At 37.0% G+C, this 24257-nt stretch overlaps 1 protein-coding gene across 3 annotated transcripts; it reads right to left on the reverse strand.

Moving 5' to 3' along the window:
• Positions 1-162: 162 nt before the first annotated feature.
• On the reverse strand, positions 163-17816 carry etv7 (ETS variant transcription factor 7). Of its 3 annotated transcripts, XM_056449798.1 has the most exons (10): positions 17743-17816; positions 17563-17640; positions 17002-17122; positions 14260-14424; positions 14070-14174; positions 12906-13052; positions 12111-12275; positions 10291-10433; positions 4689-4789; positions 2214-2884 (listed from the first exon to the last, which is right to left on the reverse strand). In XM_056449798.1, the coding sequence occupies exons 2-10, from the start codon at positions 17596-17598 to the stop codon at positions 2701-2703; spliced, it is 1167 nt and encodes a 388-aa protein (XP_056305773.1). In that variant the 5' UTR covers positions 17599-17640; positions 17743-17816; the 3' UTR covers positions 2214-2700. The 3 variants fall into 3 exon arrangements, with proteins under 3 accessions (XP_056305774.1, XP_056305773.1, XP_056305772.1); XM_056449799.1 differs by lacking the exon at positions 2214-2884 and adding an exon at positions 163-330 and having other exon boundaries at positions 17563-17810; XM_056449797.1 differs by having other exon boundaries at positions 17563-17810.
• Between the last annotated feature and the right edge of the window lie 6441 nt (positions 17817-24257).

Raw genomic sequence — 24257 nt, forward strand, 5'->3', positions numbered from 1 at the left:
AAGAGCTGTGCAAAGGTGGGGTCATGTCTTCTTCCAAAATATGATGGACCAAAGTTCAGACAGCCAGTAGGTTATTCAAAGCTAACCCCAGATCTGTAGGACTGATCCACAAAAGAATACAACATACACACAGAGTACAACCTGTCTTTTTTTTAAGGCTTTTTATTGTTTTCTCAGCCATCAAAACTGGTAGCATACCAGTGTCCTCTTTAAAAAGAAATAAAAAAGTCACACAGTAAAATTCACATCTAGTGACAGCTGTTTAAGTAGCATCAAACATCCAGTTCCACACGAGAGATCTCGATGACCTCTTGAATAGGCCTGAAGATCCTGAGGAAACAAAAGACTTTGCATAGATTAAAAAGCAATGACACACATATAATTCCAGTTTTACTCTGAAGAGGGATGACACCAAGGTCATCATTTTGTAGGCCCTTAAACACAAATTCAAATTTATTAATAATTATAAAACCATAAGAAAGGATATGTGTTACTCCATCCTGGAGTGGACATCCATCAGAAAATACATTCCTTCACTAGTTGTTTCTTATTTACTGGTAACAATTATTATTATTATTTTATTATCATTTATTATTACTATTATTATACCATGGTAACTCAATGATTAGCACTGTCGTCACACAGCAAAAAGGTTGCTGGTTCGAGTCCCAGCTGGGCCAGTTGGCATTTCTGTGTGGAGTTTGTCTGTTCTCTCTGTGTTGGCGTGAGTTTCCTCCAGGTGCTCCTGTTTCCCCCACAGTCCAAAGACATGCGCTATAAGTGTATTGGGTAAATAAAATTGCCCGCAGTGTATAAGTGTCTGTGTGAATGCAAGAGTGTATGGGTGTTTCCCAGAACTGGGTTGCAACTGGAAGGGCATCCACTGTGTAAAACATATGCTGAAATAGTTGGCAGCTCATTCCTCTGTGACAATCCCTGATAAATAAGGGACTAAGCCGAAGGAAAATGAATGAATGAATTATTTTTATTTATTTTTATTTTATTATTTTGGCAGCACGGTGGTGCAGTGGGTAGCATGATCGCCTCACAGCAAGAAGCTTGCTGGTTCGAGCAACGGCTGGGTCAGTTGCCGTTTCTGTGTAGAGTTTGCATGTTCTCAGTCCAAAGACATGCGCTATATGAGTGTTACAATGAGTGTTCCCAGAGTTGGGTTGCAGCTGGAAGAGCATCTGCTGTGTAAAACATATGCTTAATAAGTTGGTGGATCATTCCGCTGTGGTGACCCCTGATTAGTAAAGAGACTAAGCTGAAAAGAAAATGAATGAATGAATGAATCAATCAATCAATCAATTTTATTATTATTATTATTTATTTATTTATTCATTTTACAATATTTTTGAATTGAAAATTGCTTGTTTTGGAAAAATAGCTAAACACATGAAAGGATAAACTTGAACTTTTGTTATTATTAGTTACTAAAATAGTTTTTTACAATTATAATCTTGTACAGTAGAGCCAGATTTAAGAAACAAATTAGTAAGGAGGGGAATTCAAATAAGCTTACCATTTTTTTGTTTTGATGCTTTTTTTGGCTTGTTTTAACATTGTCTGGTTAGCCTTAAATTAAAAATAGAAACGCATTTATCATGCTAGAGTATAGATGTGCTGCACACACATATACACTTCTGTAGTTGACTTACTTGCAAAGTTTCTTATAGTCAGTTAAATGTCTGTTGAGGGAGCAGTATCAACAGATATTAAGCAGTCTACTAATACTCAAATGGACCATCAAATGGAAAATAAAGTGTTACCCAAAAGTTTATATTTTTTATGATTCTCTTGATTTTTCCCGTTTATTTAAATTTTATTTCATATTTATAACAAGCATATCAGTTTGTGTGAAATAATTTTTGGACAGTTATCTTAAGCTTTTTGTTAGATTAGTTCCAGTTTTAGCTTTGGTACAGACTAATATAATGTATGTACACAAATATATTATTGTTAAGAATCCTATAGAAAAGTATTAATTTAAAAGAGAGATCTGTGAGGAGAGTAGTCATTTATGCTGAGCACTGTATATCATGTATCTAGATTTTATCCTAAAAAATTTAATCATTGTACCTCAAAGTACACAATAATTTGTCATACAGAATTTTTATTTTTAACTTATTTAAATTACTGTAAGAAATATTCAAAATCATTGAACGATATAATGCATACCAATTTATGACAATAAAACTTTACTAATAAAAATCCTTAAGCAGTTATACACATTTCAATCTAACAAAATAGGAGCATCTTTTACACAGTTAATAGATTAATCAATTAATTAACTCACTGATTTTACTATACAAATTGTAATTATTTGATTCAATTTATTTATGTAAATAATGCAGCGCAGTTCACAAATCTCTAAAATTTACATTGCACAGTTTTACAACCTGAGAAAAAGTTTCATATTAACTCCAAGCATCATGCAAATTAGTGGAATTAGTGTCATTTAAGATTTAACACAACCCCACAACAACTAATGACATATTTCTGCCCTGAGACAAACCTGTGTTGTATTTCTAGGCCCCCATAAAATATTACTGAGTATTTTGGTACATCTCAGAAATCTTTGGGGCTGTAGATGGCAGTCTGTATTTCACGTTGTTCCGTATTGGGCATTTCCCCAAGCTTAAAGGTCAGGTTATTAGCTACTAAGGCTGATTCTGGGTCAGAATGTAGTAGTGAGTGTCACGGAATTGGTGATATGCAGAAGTTGTGATCAGAGCTGGGGCTCAGGGTAGTGGGGGTCGATGCAGGGGACACTTCCAGAGCTTCTTCTCTGTAGTCTGGAGACACAGGACTGTCTGGAGATTCGGGCACTTCTGCACGGTCTGACCTGCTTTGTATTATTTCCTCAGGGGTCTTCAAGAACCTGAAGCACACGGAGCAAGAAAACTGACATCACAGAACAGTGATAGAACAGTTTGTGGTCAGAGTATTTTTCAGTTTCAGATAATCATGCCTACATGCCAACAGCTTTAGCTCCCTCGTGTGTAAGTTCAGAAATCCTACAGATAATAACTTGTCAATGAAAGATATTTTTTTCTAAAATATATTTTTCATTTAATTATTAAATGCATACGTTTTCATTGTAAAACAACAGTAAAGTGTTTTAACTACATCTGTTAAAATGCTCATTAAATATATTCAGTCAATCACATGGCAGTAATGTAATGGATTAGGCCTGTAGATGTGGTCAGGATGATCTGCCAAAGGCCAAACAGTATCAGAATAAGGAGGAAAGGGGATTTATAGTAAGCCACTTTGAATGTGGCTTGATTGTTGGAGTCAGAAAATGTAAATCTGTGGATGAAAATGCTTTGTTTATGTCAAAGGAGAATTTCCAGACTGGTTAGCTGATTTTAACTGGTGAACCAGGCTGGTTCAAGAGAAATTTTGGCCTCTTAAAGCCTGGTCTAATATGCTTAGGCTGGGCAAGCAGCAGGAATGCCAAGCTAAAACCAGCCTAGCCAATTTGGTTTAGCTGGTCATTCTAGCTGGTCTCCCTGCCCTTTAATGAATTTAAAAAGATTTGCGTCCGACCAAGAAGAGGTTTCAACAAAAGACGAATTCTACATTGTACATTGTAAAAAGCTCTTTAGAAATAAAGATAAAAAAAGATGACTGATCTGCTCCAGCTGTGTGATGCTCTCATGTTAATACTGAAGAATGTTTCCAACACCTTGTTAAATCAGTGCTGTAAATAATTAAGGCAGTTCTAGAATCAATAGGGGTCAAGCTAGATACAAGCAAGGTGTACTTAATTAAGTGTATGGAATTAGTTAAAATACCTTTTAATAAATACTATGGCTGCACGGTGGCGCAGTGGGTAGCACGTACGCGTCATAACAAGAAGGTCGCTGGTTTGAGCCCTGGCTGGGTCAGTTGGTGTTCCTGTGTGGAGTTTGCATGTTCTCCGCATGTTGGCGTGGGTTTCCTCCGGGTGCTCCGGTTTCCCCCATAAGTCCAAAGACATGTGGTATAGGTAAATTGGGTAAGCTAAAATTGTCTGTAGTGTATGAGTGTGTATGGATGTTTCCCAGTGATGGGTTGCAGCTGGAAGGGCATCCGTTGCGTAAAACATATGCTGGATAAGTTGGCGGTACAATCCGCTGTGGCGACCCCAGATTAATAAAGAAAAAATGAAAAAATCAATGAATAAATAATAATTAATGAATAAATAATAATTACTGCAATGTAAGTACAGTAAATTGGCCTTCAATTTACCAGTATTACTATGATTTACCAGAGATATTATACAACCTGTAATCATATCTGGAATGTACCCATTTAAAAAAATATATGAATATAATTTTAAGTGCGGGCAGCTTTGAGGCTTATTGGTCAAAACCAAGTTGGCATTTCTGTGTGGAGTTTGCATGTTCTCCTCGTGTTTGCAAGGGTTTCCTCCAGGTGCTTTGGTTTCCCCCACAGTCCAAAGACATGCGGTGTGAATTGAATAAACTAAAGTGAATGAGTGTTTATGGGTGTTTCCCAGTACTGGGTTGCGACTGGAAGGGCATCCATATATCCAATTTTTACAACATTACATGAAATTACCCAGAAATTATATTAGTAGCAACTATGACATAAAAATCAATATAATTTGACTAATAATATATGACATGCAAAAAAACAACAGAAATGTGCTTGAAATTACGAAATGCCTGACTCACCGGAAGAGCAGCCTCTGGCCAGTCTCTTTCTTGATGATGTTGAGCTTGTAGTAATGACGAAGTGCTCTAGACATTTTCTCATAGGTCATATTAGCTCTGTTCTGCAACAAAACTTAAAGAAATAAGAACATGCACACACACACACACACACACACACACACACACACCAATACACTGATAACTCAGAAAAGTCAACTTACTGAAATAAGCTATTTACATGCAAACCAATAGCCTATCAATGCTACTAAACCATGTTTAGACTCAAAATCAAATTAATGTATTTCCCAGTAGTCAAGTCAAATGTAATAATTTGTGTTTGCTGCTTGGTTGGAACTAGTTTTTCAATTGTCAGATTAATCAGCTGTGATTTTGTCACAATTCAATTCATCTTTAGTTCTATTGGGCTTTTACAATGTAGATTGTGTCAAATCAACTTAACATATATTAAATTCTAGTAAATTGGAACTGCTTCCTACAGCACTCATATGTGTTTTTCTGTGAGTAATTCATGGTCTCTACCTTACTAGCCCATTATCCTTAGAATAAATGCCCCTTCGTTTGAGTTCTTGTCACTGTATGTAGTTAACCCTGAATTTGTTCTTGTCTAAGTTTTGTTTTTATTAATAAATGGTAAAACTACATATGGATCCACCATCATATTTTTAAGCTTGCTTTACAATTTTTAGTCCCACTTTTGATAAAATGGCTTTAATTACTATGTACTTTATGTAAATTAATAATTTAGTATAATGCACTTATTACATATTATTTACATTGTAGTAATATTTGAAAAAATATGTGCTCGCAATTACATTCAGAATTACATTGACCCATCCTCAACCCAAACTTAAACCTACCCATACCTCCATACCTGACCCTGACTGCTTGTACCCCGTTTCTAGAGCACTAGATGTGTTGTGCAACTATATAAACACATTATTATAAACACATTATTTTCTGATGTAAGTACATATGGCCACTTAACATGAAGTGGAACCCATATTTCTTGTATGCATTTGGATGGCACTACCATCTCTATGCTTATTGTTGAGGTAGGAGTCTAATAGATCCTTAAATTAGAGCCCATAATCTACACTTTATTCACATCTGTCTGTCATTGACTGCAGTTTATCTGATGTGAGGCAGCAAGGGAGAACCAGCTCATTTGTGGGTTTTACCTATACACGGACTTCGTTCTTTGCTTTGCACCCATTCAAGTGCACACACATATTTTTTTAGTGAGGAGTGAGAAGACACAACCTCTGTGAGCATACACCCTAGGCAGTGGGCTGCTATTGTTTCCAGAGCAATAAGGGGTTAGGTGCCTTGCTCATGGGCATCTCCGCTGAGATAGAAGATGGAGAGACTGACCCCAACAAAACTGCAACCAGCTAGGATTTTTAAATCTTCTAAAATTTCTGGGATTCGGTTTTTGCTTTCTACAGTCATAATTAACTATAAATTTTTGCATTAATCGGTCTTTAAACCACACCTTGTTGCATGTCACCATTGGGTGGTTAGTACAGTGTGGTCAGTACAGTACAGTACAGTACAGTGCTAAAACTAACAAAATTGCCACATTGCACTTGGTGTATAATAGGACGCCTATATCGTTGGACTATTACCATAATGATTAGATTAGATTAGATTCAACTTTATTGTCATTACACATGTTCAAGTACAAGGCAACGAAATGCAGTTTAGGTCTAACCAGCAGTGCAATAGCAGCAAGTGCAGGATACAGGTATAAGTTATAAAGTGCAGTTATAGAAAAACTATGGTAATATTTACAGATGGATGTACTATGAACATTATATACAGGTTGTATTAGCTATGAACAGATTTACAATAAATGAATCTTTTTTTTTTTTTTTTTACCTCATCAATATGGCGCCGCGGATGGCCGCTTCGGTGTGGGGCTCTCCAGTGTTTGCACTGTTTTTGTTAGTCTGTCCTGTTTTATGTTTATCAAACACGATCAGTTACACCAGGGACGAGCTGCTGGACATTCGGCAGTGCACACCAACTAATCAAGAACTGGATTTTGATTTTTGTGGCGTTTTGCGGAACATTGTGGTCGGCGGAGCAGCCGCATTGTGGAAACGCTACAAAACGCGCAAGCGTGGGAAGCGAGCCGGCGCGCTCGTCAGGCTAAGACAGCGTGGCTTCAGAACGGCGCTGCCCAGCATCCACCTGGCGAATCTCCGCTCTCTTCCTAACAAAATGGACGAACTACTTCTGCTCACATGCAAAAACAAGAACTTTAACAACTCTGCTGTCCTGTGTTTCACGGAAACCTGGCTAAACGAAGCCATTCCGGACAGCGCATTAAACCTACCGGACTTTCAGCTGTACAGAGCAGATCGCGATATGGAGTCAACGGGCAAAACGCGTGGTGGTGGGACATGCTTTTACATCAACAAAAGGTGGTGTACGGATGTAACTGTGTTAAAGAAGATGTGCTGTCCTGATGTGGAAATGCTTTTCATTAACTGTAAGCCGTTTTATTCACCAAGAGAGTTTTCCTTGTTCATTCTCGTCTGTGTTTACATTCCACCACAAGCACACGTGAGTACTACACTGCAACAGCTGGCTGATCTGATCACAGAGACAGAACAACAACACCCGGACTCTGTTTTTATCATACTTGGGGACTTTAATCAGGCAAAACTCACACATGAGCTGCCTAAATTCAAACAGCACATTACATGCCCCACATACAATACCATTTTGGACCATTGCTACACCAGAATAAAGGATGCATATCGCTCCGTCGCCAGAGCAGCTCTAGGACTCCCCGATCACTGCCTGGTTCATCTTATACCAACTTACAGGCAAAAACTTAAAACTACTAAGCCAGTATTAAGGACTGTCAAGAGATGGACCAATGACACAGAGCAGGTCTTACAAGCCTGTTTTGAATGCACTGACTGGGATGTTTTTGAAGCTGCAGCCACAGATCTGGACGAGCTCACAGAGACTGTAACATCATACATCAGTTTTTGTGAGGAGTTATGCATCCCTGCCAGGACCTACTTGTCATTTAATAATGATAAACCATGGTTCACACCAAAACTCAGACAGCTTCGTCAGGCCAAAGAGGATGCTTACAGGAGTGGTGACAGGATCCTGTACAATCAGGCCAGGAACACATTGACAAAGGAGATTGGTGTGGCTAAGAAAAGCTATGCCAAAAAGCTGCAAAACCAGTTTTCAGCTAACGACCCTGCATCAGTGTGGAGAGGCTTAAAAGATTTCACTAATTACAAGACACCGTCCCCCAGTATCGACAGCAATAAACATATTGCAAACGAGCTGAATATGTTCTACTGTAGGTTTGACACCTATGACCAGACACCTCACACCCGCCCGGACCATCTCCCTACACAGCCATCAACACCACATCAACACAGCCCGGACCATCTCCCTACACAGCCATCAACACCACATCAACACAGCCCGATCCATTTCCCTACACGGCCATCAATACCACATCAACACAGCCCGGACCATCTCCCTACACAGCCATCAACGCCTCCAGTCATCTTCCTCTCCCCCCTTGCTCTTCAGATCAGTGAGGATAATGTGTGTCAGATCTTCAGTAAACAGAAGAGAAGGAAAGCACCAGGGCCAGATGGTTTCTCACCAGCCTGTCTGAGAACCTGCGCTGACCAGCTGGCTCCCATTTTCTCACATATCTTCAATAGATCACTGGAACAGTGCAAAGTTCCATCCTGCTTTAAGCGTTCTACTATCATCCCAATCCCGAAGAAGCCAAAGATCACAGGACTCAATGACTACAGACCTGTGGCCTTAACATCTGTGGCCATGAAGTCATTCGAAAGACTGGTGCTAGCATATCTGAAGGACATCACTGGACCCCTGCTGGACCCCCTGCAGTTCGCCTATAGAGCAAACCGGTCTGTGGATGATGCAGTCAACATGGGACTGCATTATACCCTACAACATCTGGACAAACCAGGGAACTACGCAAGGATTCTGTTTGTGGACTTCAGTTCTGCCTTTAACACCATCGTCCCATCACTGCTTGAGTACAAACTGGCCCAGCTCTCTGTTCCTAGCTCTGTCTGTCAGTGGATCACCAGCTTTCTGACAGATAGACAACAGCTAGTCAGAATGGGCAAAATCACATCCGACAGCCGCACCATCAGCACTGGTACCCCCCAGGGATGTGTTCTTTCTCCACTGCTCTTCTCCCTGTACACCAACGACTGCACTGCAAAAGACCCCTCCATCAAACTCATTAAGTTTGCAGACGACACTACTGTTATCGCCCTCATCCAGAACGGTGATGAGTCTGCATACAGACAGGAGGTGGAGCGGCTGGCGTTATGGTGCAGATACAACAACCTGGAGCTGAACACGCTAAAAACAGTGGAGATGATAGTGGACTTCAGGAGAAACCCCCTGCACTCCCCCCACTCACCATCATGAACAGCACTGTGGCTGCAGTAGAGTCATTCAGGTTCCTGGGCACCACCATCTCTCAGGATCTGAAGTGGGACATTCATATAGACTCTATTGTGAAGAAAGCCCAGCAGAGACTGTACTTCCTTCGTCAGCTGAGGAAGTTCAACCTGCCACAGGAGCTACTCGTACAGTTCTACTCCGCTGTCATCCAATCCATCCTCTGCACTTCAATCACCGTCTGGTTCGGCTCAGCTGCCAAAACCGACCTCCGAAGACTACAGCGAATAGTCCGGACTGCTGAACGAATCACTGGCACAACCCTTCCTACACTTCAAGAACTGTACTCTTCCAGAGTGAGTAAAAGGGCTCGCAAAATCACTCTGGACGCCTCACACCCAGCACACTACCTGTTCGAACTGTTACCGTCTGGTCGGCGCTTCAGAGCACCAAGCACAAAAACAGCCAGACACAGGAAAAGTTTCTTTCCTCAGGCTGTCTACCTTATGAACAGTTAAATATTCCCCTACTTTGCAATAAATATGTGCAATACTTTCTCATACGCACTTGTACACAGCACCTTATATCAATATACAATGCAATACTTTCTACATTCGCACTTGTACACAGCACCTTATAACCTGTATATTTATAACAATCTGTACAAACAACTCAACATCCAGGTTTCTTCACTAACCGCATCTGTTTAATGTTTATCTTTTTTTATTATTATTATTTTATTTTTTCAGATTTATTTTGTGTTGTCACTTGTCACTTTATGTACACTGGAAGCTTCTGTAGCCAAAACAAATTCCTTGTGTGTGTGAAGCACACTTGGCAATAAAACTGATTCTGATTCTATATGTACAGGATACTATTATTAGCAGAAGTGTGCAGATAGATAAACATAATTACAAATGTCCATGTGCAGTGGGTATGTCCAGTTCAAATAAGTGAATCAGTGCAATGAATATGTGCAAACTTTAAATGTGCAAATGTTAAATAGTGCAGTGATTGTGAGGAGTATAAGTTAGAGGAGTGTGGGGGGTGTATTGGGGGGCAAAAGAGTCAGTGAGGGGCAGAGTTCATAAGGAAGACAGCTCTGGGGAAAAAGCTGGGGTTGTGAATGTGCATGTAAATGCACTTGTTAAGATGTTTGGACTGGTTTTAGTACCTTGTGGTTTCCCCAGAGTCGTGCCAGTCCATTGGGATCCACAACTCTGAAGATCATGTTGTCTGGATCCTCCCAGCGAATGAAGGCCTCATATCTGCTGTCAGACAGCAGCTGGTACACATAGTCCCATAAAAGCTTACAGTCTAATGAACAGAAAAAATTGTCATAAGGATGTTCTCTCCTATGTTGTATTAGTAAATGAAAACTAAGAGAAAATCTATCGGCCAAAAAAACATGTGATATGTGATATATATGTTCATTCATTTTCTTTTCAGCTTAGTCCCTTTATTATTCCGGGGTCGCCGCAGCGGAATGAACCGCAAACTTATCCAGCATATGTTTTACCCAGCGGATGCTCTTCCAGGCAGGCCCGGCCCTAACCAATTTGGCGCCCTAGGCAAGATTTCAGATGGCACCCCGTCACATTACCGTAAATTCCACTGCTAGTGTACATATAGTTATAAGAAACTAAATTGCTTTTTGATCGACTACTACAAGCTGGGAAAATGTCAGATAAATATGCCAATGCAATTAATGTTATTGCTGAATAGATCTAATATTTACACATTTGCTTGAGGAAGGAATGATGGGGGTAGTTACATTACTGTTACTATTTTCCATATGCCCTTCCATAACATTAGCTGATGTTAAAACTAACAGATAGCACTATAGCTATTTATTGATTAGCAACCATGTTATGCCATCCCTGTCAACATTGGGATGTAAAAAAAATATGGGACAACAAATAGCTTCAAATGATAGAATACATAGCAAACATTAGAAAATATAAGGTTTAGCCTATTAAAATCAATGGCCAATTCTTTTATTTTTTCCCTCCCCTGCATACCAGGCAGTTTGGGGCATTTTGACATGTTGAGCTTGTTGACCAATCAAAAAAATAAACACCGTGTAGCAGGTAAAGTCTAATTATTTGAATGGAGGCTTTGCACTTCACAGTTAAATTAATATGGACTTATTTTATAAGTCATAATACCAACTAGCTTTAAGAATAGTGCAAGTTACACTTTTTTTTCTTCCCCTATTTCTGGCCCCCTATTTTTTTTCTTTTTTTATTTTCATCACCAATTATCATAGTAGAACAGCTTCTCAAGCAGTTTGTTATGCATTTTGGAAACAGGAGATGAGCCCCTGGTCTAATGCGCCACCTGGCTTGAGAAACCCATTCTTAAAGATTTATTATTTTGGTAGCACACATATTCTGAATGCCTTCGGCAGAATTCAAATGAGCCATTTTAATCTAATTTCGGGATTAATCTAGATTAAAAAAATTAATCTATACCCGCCTAATATATATATACTTATATTTATATTTATATATATATATATATATATATATATATATATATATATATATATATATATATATATATATATATATATATATATATATATATATGAAGAAAAGTTTAAAATGTTTATGTTCAAACTATTATTTTCAAACTATTATTTTTTTTTTAAATACTAAGAAGTGTGCACAAGAGTTAATGTAAGCTATGCAACGTTGCTTTGGTCTACACTGGGTGTGTTTTATTAACTCTGCTAAACTAGACTTACTGAAACTGAAATTAAATATATACAAACTAAATATAAATAGTGAAAATTGTGTGTTTTTACAAAATAAAAAAAAACTTAACTAAGCTGAACTAAAACAAATCTGAAATTTACAGTACATTTTAAAATATTTTCACAATAAAACTAATCTAAAATGCAAAACTATACTAACTATACCTTATGACTATAGAGATTGAAAAGTTAATATATAATATCTTGTTAGCATCTGAAACGGTATGAATGAGCACCTGGAATCCTTCCTGTGGCCTCAGAGGGTTGTGTGTTTTTGGCAGGTCTTTCAGGTTTATTGGACAGGTTGAGAGGCTCTTCTGTACTGAAAGCAGCTACAGTCTGTCTGCTTTTGTCTGGAGATATCTGTAACATTTTTTCTTTGACAGAATGATGGGAAATCTCTGCAAAACATGAAAGAATAGTAAAAGTACTTACTATTAGAAAGTATACTTACAAAGTATTTGTTTGGAAATCATAAACTAAAAGTTTACTTAATGATATATGTACTTAACCTGGACTTATAGTTTCCTAGTTTCCTTACCTATGAAAGTAGTGTGTTGATTAAGGTTAGTTTCAGTGGTAAGTTTAAGGAAAGTGGCTAGTTATTAACAAGTCTATGTATTAACTATGATATGTTCATAGTATGTACATGCAAAATAGGACATTAAAATAAAAATCTACACAATATTGTACAAGCAAATGCTTGTAAAAAGTATTTATTATTGATAATTTGACCCTAATCATGATTTGAATGAAACGTAATGCATGTTCTGGCATGTTTTTTATGTTTTTTCATGAGTTTGAGTTGCAATTTTGAATTTTTTAACTATTTCTTTAAATTAAAATTGGGCTTTTATACAAACTTATCACAAACCCACTGAAGTTTCATAATTAAACTTTAAACATTTGCTTAAGTACTACAAATTTATGTCTACAGTACGTCTTATATTTAAATAAAATTAGTTCTTGAAATCTTTCAGGGTTTAGATTTCAGGACTTGGAAAAAGGCAAAAAACATATTAATGACAGACCTGTTTGCATGCCTTGTCCAAGCTCATGGTCGGCAAACAAGTGTGTTCTGTCCTGCATCTGAGCTGTGTTGTATCCAGCTGAAACCGTCCGAGAATTTGGGTTCACAGGACAAACAGGAACACTTCTGTTAGAGGGAACATAAGGACCTGCAAAACCAATTATTGCTGTAAATGCAGTTTATGGTTGTAAGTGAAAAGCAAATTAACCTTTCATGTCAATCAGAATGCAGTCTGAGACAAAAAAAAATAAAATAAAATAATATACAGTATGATGTAATATTGTTTGAATAGAGGTCTGAGGTAACCACACCTATTGGCAACCATTCTAGTTTTGCAGCTAGGAAATTCCCTCTTTCACAAATGAATGGCTGCTATTTAACCCCTTGTTAAACAAATAAAGTATATCCGTGGTTGTCAGTCAAAGTCAATACAACACATAACTTATATAAGATGTTTAGTAAGTTTAAGCATGTTTTTTTTTTCTTCTTCTTCTTTTCAAAAGCTCAGAAGCATAATAGAGTAAAAACAGCACCTCATTTCCATCAGCTGTGTGTTTGCTACAAGCTTCGACAAGTCATTGCATTTATTCTCTGGCACATGTTCATGTAGGAAGTCAGATATATATCAAAATGGGTGAAATCATTACCAAAGCGCAGCTTATTTCTGCAAATCGAAGGAGTAACCATTGGATAACCATAACAATAATTCAAAGAAAACATTAAGGAAACATAGATAGATAGATAGATAGATAGATAGATAGATAGATAGATAGATAGATAGATAGATAGACAGATAGACAGACAGACAGACAGACAGACAGACAGATAGATAGATAGATAGATAGATAGATAGATAGATAGATAGATAGATAGATAGATAGATAGATAGATAGATAGGCATATAGACAGACATACAGACAGACAGACAGACAGACAGACAGACAGACAGGCAGGCAGGCAGGCAGGCAGGCAGACAGACAGACAGACATACAGACAGACAGACAGATAGATAGATAGATAGATAGATAGATAGATAGATAGATAGATAGATAGATAGATAGATAGATAGATAGATAGATAGATAGATAGATAGATAGATAGATAGACAGACAGACAGACAGACAGACAGACAGAGAGACAGATAGACAGACAGATAAAAGGTCACCTGTGGTCTCGTGTAAGATCTGTGTGCTGGAGTTGGATGATGGACTGAAGATGGCACATCTCCTTTGCTGCTTCACATATTGAAGGAGCTCATACAGAACATCACCTGTTCCGGTAGAGAGAGTATGCTTATTATGAATGGGTTTGGACAAGTCTAATAACTACAACTTGGTTAAGTTAATGTGACACACCAGAGCTGGGGCAGCGGATACGAAAGTCCTCTTTGGTGAGGAGACAAAGTGCTTTTCCATTCATTTCGAATCTCTGTTGGTCTGCACGCCGCAGAGAGTACTCCCTCTGAGCCCAGCGCAGCCACAGATTCACATCCTCCTTATTCCACAATGAAGGATTGATCCCTGCACAAATGAAAGAAATCTGTATTATTTTCATCATTATGTGAGAAACACTATAAATTATTAAAACCTTTAAAGAGTTAGTTTACCCAAAATGATTAGGACACTACTAAGCACAAATTAAGATATTTTAGATGGAATCCGAGAGCTCTCTCATCCTCCATAATCAGCCAAAGTCAAGAAACCAAAAACATTGTCAAAATAGTCCATGTTACATCAGTGGGTTAACAGTTCGAAACAGCTCAACAAAGTGAAATTTTTGGGGAGTTTGTTTTTTTCTTAAACACCTTTGGGCTACCATTGGTCTGTGATGGTTAGTCAATCAGTAGGAGCATACAGCAGTGCATGTTGGAGTGTTCAAAAAAAGTCAACACAGGCTCATTATTAATAGGTACCCCTATATACATTTCTGGAGAGCATGAAAGAGGCTCCTGTGTATGCTTTTTCAGATCTCAAATTTCTTTTTCACATCTCAAATGCTTTTGAAGTGTACCAGGGCCTTTAATAGTATTACATATCATTACTATACTATTTTCAAAAATGGCACTTATAAGCAAAACAAACAAAGCCTAAATTACTATATTTCAATTCTTTTGAAGGACAGACCCACATTTCTATCTTAATTTGCTGGAAATTATCCCATTGTAGTAGCTTATTAAAATCCATAGTGAAAATGGCAAGACATTCTGGCAAATTACTGCTGAGAAAGCATTCTTTCAGTAATGTTAATAGAATGCTCTCAAATAAACATTCTCAAAATGTTAGCACAAAAACGTTATTTTATATTTTTAGAAATCTTTTAGATGTACATTCATGTTGATGTTTTATTAAATGTTAAAGTCGTCACACAATGTTCATCAAACATTTAATGTATTGTATAATGTTTGCAAAATGGTAAAAATGGATTGGTATGTAATTTCATACTGTCATTAATTGGGACAAATTATAAATTACACTTTTTAACCCTGCACTTGAGTTTATTTAATATGAATAGTTTTTAAATGAAAATACATAATGCTGAAACCTACATAAACATGAAACCTGCAGCTTTCATCCAATCAATCTGTAAGTTGAGGGTTTGTGGTTTTAGAGTACTACACTGTCACGAGGGGGGTGTGGTCAAACAGATCACATGGAGGGAGAGCCTGGCTGTTTCTCAATTCCAAAATCCCAGAGAACGGACTTGCGTTCTTGTGGAGAGCGGTCCTGGCAGGTTACCTCACGAACGAACTCAGGAGACATGAGAAATGAGATGCTGCGCTCTTCCTGATGGTCACATGACCTTCACATATTTTTAACGTAAAATTATTTAAACATTACTGCATACATACACCTTTTTTTTTTGTTTTCCCCCTTTTCAATATATATATATATATATATATATATATATATATATATATATATATATATATATATATATATATATATATATATATATATATAACATGTACAAAAACCTTACAAATATACTTTGCACAATAAAAAGTTTTTATACGAATTTCAGCAAATAAACACCCTAAATGTGTTTTTGCTTTTATAAAGTTTTTTTATGGTAATTACTTTGACCGTCTCATTTAAGGAAACTCCTGAGATATATCTCTGAACTTTAATAATAACTTCCCACCTCCTTTATTCAGCCGCAATGACTTCTGGGACTTCTCAAGTGAGTTTGGTCCTCAAGTCTGCAACTACGCATCCTCGATATCAAGAACACATCCGGGAACTTTCACGCATCCTTGTGGTCTTCAGTTTTGGAACTGAACTTTGACGGTTGATGATGACGTTACACGAGCACGCAAGAACGTTGAAGAACGCATACTGAGAAACAGTCCATGTTAAGGAGACTGGGGGCTATAATGTAGGTCTAATCAAGAAAATGAATAACACCTGTGTCTTTGCAGTAATTGGGATGGAGAGAAGATGCCAGAGGGACACACATGGAGAGAAACCTGAGAGGGATGCCGGAGCATTACTTTCGTTTTTGCTTTGCTACCAATAAAAGTGCTTGTTTCTTACCTCAGTTGCCAAGCTTGCCTTCTTCCTCACTTGCATAATTCAAACTTTGTTGCAAACACATGCAGATATGAATATATTCTTTTAAATACATGTTCCAAAAAGCTTGTTTTCACAGTGATGCCACAGAAGAGCTATTTCTGGTTCCCCAAAACTCACCAGTGTTCCTTTTCTTATTAAAAGATAAAAATTTCCTGGTCTAAAAATTATTTTCGTAACATAAAGAACATTTTTATACCATAAAGAAAGGTTTTTTATGGAACAATTAGCGTCGATAAAGAACCTTCATTTTTAAAAGTGTGTAGGGATCAATATTTACTGGTGTATATTATGATCAGTGTGACCTGATTAAAGCATTCCAGGGTTTAGACATGCGAAAATCCCTTTAGAATATCTGGCAACTGATCAGTGTGCAGCTTGGACATTCTTCTAAGCATCTCCCATTAAAGACAATGTTTAAAATGATGTTAAAAATAAGTTTGGATGATTTTGTCCTTTAATGTATGTCATTGTGGTCTGTATGATTTAAATGTGATCACAGTGAAGTTTTGTTTAAAAGGAACGTACGTAATCGTCCAGGTAGTTTGCACAGTTCTTCAGGCACTGCCTCAGACACGGAGGGAGGTTCATTCTGAGGGTCGGGCAGAGTTGGGGAGCAGACTGAAGGTTTGTTTCCATTACAGCCATGCTAAAGATTGGAAGAATGATTTGGAATTACATCTTTAACAGTGTACATATTTTCAAAAAGTCATGTCTCAATAACAATGCATTTATATGAATAAAGCAGAAACTACAATGTCTCATAGCTAGATCTCAAAACAGTAAAAGTGAAAGTAAATTTGAGACAGTTTTTATTTTCAGTTTTGCATTGCTTACTAAACTGTGAATAAAATAATTGTGCCTTAAAATTTGCACTGATATTTTATTTATTATGTTTTGTGATGACATCTGAGAGTTATTATATATAAATAAAAACTGTCCTTTCTTTGTTTTGTGTGATTTTTAAGTTACTGGAGTATATTGCTATTAAGAAACAAATAAAAGCATTGACTATACTATCTAAAATGTTTTCTAGTACCACATACTGTACTTTTTCAGTGAGCGTGTTGTGTGTATCAGAGAACTTACCTTTATTAAAGGTGGCGGTGAAGAGGCGTCACTCATGTTCTTTAACCTTGACTTGACACACTCTTCTAAAAAAATGCGCTACGATAATATTAACCGATTATAATATCAGTAAATGGTCAATATATACACACCAAAAAAATCATGTAGAGTAGTGAAAAGTCGTAATCTTGCTCAGCGGACCTTTTGCTTTTCTTAAGCGCCTGCAATATACAGAATCCTTCCGGGAAATGAAAACGAAAGAGAACCGATGTCTGTCAGACTGTGTGCACTAATCTCTCAAACACTGCAGGGAAAGATCGAGTATGACTCTCAAGCGGCTTGTCTGGTGTTTCCTGAAAGCCCAGAAAGATTGAATGAATTTAATGCGAAGAAAACAAGGATGTTTTATTAGGCTTTAAAGTTTCTATATTAGTTTCCAATTTATCAAACGGTTTCTATATTACCTACTGTAAAGCGTGAGCTCTGCAAAACAATAAAGATTGCCTGTTTTATATATGTGTTATATGCACTTATCAAATGTAGGATGAGGAGCGTTTTACGCAATAGTTTATTGTAATAAGGCGCCCCTAAGAACGTGAGGGCTTATTAACCACATAATTTGAATGAAGGATGGATTAATAATAATAATAATAATAATAATAATAATAATAATAATAATAATAATTATTATTATTAAATTATTATTATTATTAATAATAATAATTTATTATTAATTATTATTATACATTTTTATTTGTTTTAATTAGACTTTTTATTTATACTTATACTTTACATAATGTATGAAAATCAAAATAATGTATTACTGTCAGTTTTCAAAAGGAAAACCAAAAGCAAGCAATGAAACATTATTTATTTAACAAAAAGTGAGGAAATCAAACAGTCAAAGTCAGCCTTCTTCTGGACGACACAGAATTTGAACAACCAGAAAATACTCCTCCAAAAACAGGCCTCCAATATTCAGAGAGGAGATGACAGACCACAACTCAAGGCTGATGAGATATGATTTTTTTTTAAGCAAGTTCCAAAAAGCCTGTTTTCACAATGATGTCACAGAAGAACTATTTCTGGTTCCCCCAAAAAAACACGAAGAACCTTTTTTTAACAGTTTGTACTAATAAAGAACCTTCATTTTTAATATAGCAGGGGTGCCCAGTTCTTTTTCAGGAGATCTACGGAGTTTAGCTGCAACCTTTATCAAGCATATAACAGTCCTGTGATCCACAGGACTCTCCAAAGAGTAGGCTCTCTCATATAGGCTGCAGACAGAGCAGAGATGCAGCAAAATGTCTTTACGACACAGAGACAAGACGCGATGATAGACAAGAGTACAGTTTCTACAGCTATAAGTTACAGACATACAGTATTATACTTTTACTGTAGTAAAGACTAAGGTGCATAACATTATTTACTACAGTTTATAAGTTTACAATAGTTAATACTATAGTATGCTGTAGCATTAATTAACATAGATATATAAAAGGGTTGGACAGCATTAATTAACATAGATATATAAAAGGGTTGGACAATGAAACTGAAACACTGCTGGCCAATTTAGTGTTGGGAGTTTTATGGCTAAATTTTACCAACCCAGTGGCCTTTGTTGCTTGCACATTCCACCAATAAGAGCAGAGTAATGGCACAGTTTTGCTTAAAATATTGCAATGCACAAAATTACGGGGGACAAATCAGAGTTCAATAGAGGCCATATTGTTGGTGCGCATCTTGTTGGCACTCCGATCTCTCAGGCTGCACTGAATCAAGAATGGTTATTCCTACTCAATATCAACACATGGGCTCAGGACTACTTTGGCAAACCTTTGTTAAGTACCACAATACGTAGTTACTTCCACAACTGTTATGTGCCAAAATGAAGCTCTATGTTAACAGTGTCCAGAACCGCTGTCGACTTCTCTGGGCTTGGAGGCATCTGGGATGGATATCACACAGTGGAAATGTACTGTGGTCAGATGAATCAGTATTTCAGGTATTTTTAAATTTATTTTTTAATTTTTTAGAAGAAATGGATGCCGTGGGGTCCAGATCAAGAAAAAGAGCATCTATACTGTTACCAGCAAGTCCTGGCTGGAGAGAAAGAGGATACAAGTACTGTATTTCACTGGACTGCCTGCAATCCTGACCTGTCTTCAATAGAGATTGTGTGGCGCATTTTGAAGCGCAAAATGTGACAACAGAGACACTGTACTGTTGCCCACCTTAGGACTTGTTGCAAGAAGAATGGGACCAATTTACACCTGAAACACTTCATCACTTGGTGTCTTCAGTCCCTAAACATCTTTTACTGTAAGTGCAATTCAAAGATACAAATAATTTGGGGAAAATGAATCAAAAACTACAGAAACCTGTTAGTTAATGGATATTTTTTTAACACTGTAGCCAATATTTCTGGAAAGTACAAAGCCCTGAATGGCTTAGCTCCCCAATATTTGAGAAAGCTCCCATAGTCTACTAGCTGAATTGTTTCTGGACAATTGATTATTTCTAGAATATCAAAATTGACTGCAGGTGGCAGATCCTTCTCACACTGTATCTGGCACCTAAAGTCTCAGCCTTTCTTAGTACAGTTCAGAAGGCAGACACTCTCTTTCAGCATAGCAAGTTGGATATGTCCGACTGCATTTTGTGTGTAAGATAATCGCTACAGGGCAGGACACCGCAGACAACTTCTGTTCTTTTTTGCTGTACTGCTGACCGCTTACCTCCATATGGACAACTTTTCCGGCACAATCAGTTTGCTTGGTATCTTGCCTGGCACTGTAAAATTATTTGATGACTCAGTTTGTTGTATTGACATAATTCTTAATAATAATAAAAAAAACTACTTAATAAAGTTTTTTCAACTTAAAATGTTTAGTTGACAGAGTTAAATTGTTATTTCAGTTTTAATAGGTTAACTTACATTATCAAGTTAGCATAACTTGCAAAGTTTAGTTTCCTTCAGCTCAGTTCTTTATTTATCAGGGTTCGCAACAGCAGAATGAACTGCTAACTATTCCAGTATATGTTTTTCGCAGCGCATGCCCTCCCAGACGCAACCCAGCACTGGGAAATACCTATACACTAAGGCCAATTTTGTTTACCCAATTCACCTGTGACTGTTGGAGAAACCAGAGCACACAGGAAGAAATCCACGCAAACACTATGAGAAAATGCAAACACGAGAAAACTCCATACAGAAATGACTGGCCCAACCGGGACTCAAACCAGTGAACTTCTTGCTGTGAGGTGACAGCACTAACCACTGAGCCACCGTGCCGCCTAGTTAAAATACATTAACTTACATTTTCAAGTTCATCTAGGACATTTTCTCAATAAGAACCAGACAACGAAATACATTACACATTTTATTTAAAGAGCCCATATTATACATGAAATAGGGTCATATTTGGTTGTAAGGGTCTCCAACAACAGTCTAATATGCATGCAAGGTCAAAAAAACACTTTCATGGTCTTATAATCTGCATTTATTTTTACCTAATTATCCCAGCGACTGCCATATGAATCGCTCAGCATTTGTTCCCAAACCCCTCCTCAGCGCGAAGCTAATCTGCGCTGATTGGACCGATGACAGCCTGCTGCGATTGGTCGACACGGACAAGGCTTCAGCGCGAGACAGAGTGAAATGCCCAGCTGCTAATCAACAATATAAAAGTAGTCACAGTGCATACACGCTTCATAGTGGATTTTGGCTGCCAGTGGGTGAATGTAAACACAGACGATGGACTAGAAAATACTGACGACTAACTATTTTATTGAGCAAAAAGTCCAAGAACTGGCGAGGAGATCTAGCCTGTCACAGTCTTCTTGCTCTTTTCACACACACACACACACACACACACACACACACACACACACACACACACACACACACACACACACACCACTAAAGCTGAAAGACGTAAACACAACATGAGGACACCAAATCTTATTTACCTACATATCATTACTTGCAAAATGGCACTACTTCAGCGCTTAGTGTTGTATGACAGTTCAATTCATTGACTGGTTGTGTTAGCAGTACTTGCAGCTCCATGGCAAATGCCCGCACTGCTTGAAGTAATTATATGAGGGTAAAAAAAGTCAACAAACACACATTAAAAAAAAAATTGTGTGCACAATCAAGAAATAAAAATTTATTGATTTTTTAAAAAAATATTTGTCGACTGTTTGCACATGACAGGAGATATTTCTTAGGGACATTCTATCAGAAAAGTACATTTTCAGTCCCTGAAATAAATACAGTGAATTAAATGTATTTAATCCAAGGAATTTTTCAAATGGACTGATGGTTGATTTCTGTGAGTTGTTCTGTAAGAGAATATGTCATTTATTTAGTTTTCAGAATTTTTTCTTAATTAAAAGCACTTTACAAATTTGCACCCATTACTGTCCTTGTCCTCAGCCCAATTGAACCAATACATCTACAATTGTTTTGTTATGCAAAAAATTGTTATTTAGAAAAAACAAAAAACTTAGTAGTAAGTAGTAAATTGTAAGTAATAGCAAGTTTAAGTTGTTATCGTTTACGTCAATTGATTTAAAAACATGAAATTATAAATAAATTCTACAAATAAATACTATTTTATAATTGTCCCCATGTTTCTGTCAGTCCTGTCACATTTTGCATTAAATTTAACATAAAATGCGTTACATGTTAAAGGATATGACTCAGAAGTGACATCATTTAATGAATGGGAAGCTGACCGTCATCAAGGATGCATTCTATTCATTAAATTGTATTTTATGCTTGTTTTTGTATGACTTTTTGAGGATGACAAGCTTAAGTCAGGCCCTATCACATTTTCTATAAGTGAAAATGTACGTTTCTGGTAGAATGTGCTCTTAAATCTCAGCAAAAACACACTTACACACACACACACACACACATAAATAAATAAATAAAAAACAGTAAAAAAAAAAAAAAAAAGGCCTGGCCTCTGGGAGTGAGCTACAATCTTCATTATGAGAAAATCGCATTTAGGTGAACCATTGTAAATATTTGGTCTTAAATGTGTGTACTATACATTTATGAATGGAAGTACCTGTAAAATCTTTCCTTTAGTAAGTCAGCCTGCCCTCTAGGAATATACTACGACATTTAAAATGAAAAAAGTACATTTAAAAAAATTACTGAAAATAATGTAAATAAATGGGAGATGGTAAAATAAAAGAGAGATGATAATGAAATCTTACCTGTAGTAAGTTAGTCAGGGAACTAGAAAACAATTTTTAACCATATTGAGATATTTAAAATTCAAATCTAAAACTAACTTTACCAAGCTTTATGTGGCCAAAGATTACAGTGTAGGCCAAGGCTAATTTTACCATATGGGCTTTTTTAGATACAAACGAGTGTATGGTAACAGACATGGCCAATAATAATTCAAACAGCCAGTTATGCCTTCACCACATGATTAAAAAAAATGGAATACTATCATAAAGGAAATTCACGCTAAATGTAAACCTAAAATTGTGTTATTTCATTCATTCATTTTCCTTCAGCTTAGTCCCTTTATTAATCAGGGGTTGCCACAGCAGAATGAACCGCAACTTACCCAACATATGTTTTACACAGCAGATGCTCTTCCAGCTGCAACCCAGTACTAGTAAAATCCATACACACTCATTCACATTATAATCATTACATATACTCTGGCCAATTTTGTTTATTTAATTCACCTATAACACATGTCTTTTGGACAGTTCTGTGTGAACTCCACGCAGAAATGCAAACTGACCCAGCCGGGACTCGAACCAACAACCTTCTAGCTATGAGGCGGCAATGCTAACCACTGTGCCACCGTGTCACCAATTGCTATTTTTACAAACGAAAACCCACAGCAAATGTGGAAAGTTATTGCGTATCATATTTAAAGTCCCCATGAAATCAATACTAACCATATGATTTTGTTAACTCACATTTTTGTGGTAAACAATTCATCTTTACATGTAATTAAAAGAAAAAAAAAGTTTGCCCTTGTAATCTTTAATGGAAATCTAAAAATGCAATTCCTGTTTTTTATTTATTTATTCATTTTTTTTTTTTTTTTTTTTACAGTTAAATAGTCAGATTATGTAGGGGGAGTCCGGTTATAATAACTCCCCAAACTGATCTTTCTGAACGAAATGCCTACATCCACTTAGCTTGCAGTAGAAAAAAACAAGCCACGCCTACTGTTTTCTCATTTAATATTCCATTTCTCTAGGAACTGTGCCACAATAAATAAATAAATGCTTGCAGCTTAGGCAGCTTGATGGCCCAGTGGGTAGCGCTGTCGTCTCACAGCAAGAAGGTCGTTCGAGCCTCGGCTTGGTCCGTTAGCATTTCTGTGTGGAGTTCTCCCTGTGTTTGTGTGGGTTTCCTCCAGGTGCTCCGGTTTCCCCCACAGTCCAAAGACGTATGCGCTATAGGTGAATTTGGTAAGCTAAATTGTCCATAGTGTATGTGTGTGAATTGGAGTGTATGAATGTTTCCCAGTGATGGGTTGCGGCTGGAAGTGCATCCGCTGTGTTACATATGCTGGATAAGTTGGAGGTTCATTCCGCTGTGGTGACCACACATTAATAAAAGGACTAAGCTGAAGAGAAAATGAATGAATGTTGTTAGCAGCCAGTTCATTTAGAATTTAACAAACAGTTTACCCCAAATTTAATGTAATTTTGCTCTCATGGATAAT

Source organism: Danio aesculapii, chromosome 23, assembly GCF_903798145.1.
Source record: "Danio aesculapii chromosome 23, fDanAes4.1, whole genome shotgun sequence".
In the NCBI taxonomy this organism is placed as follows: domain Eukaryota; kingdom Metazoa; phylum Chordata; class Actinopteri; order Cypriniformes; family Danionidae; genus Danio; species Danio aesculapii.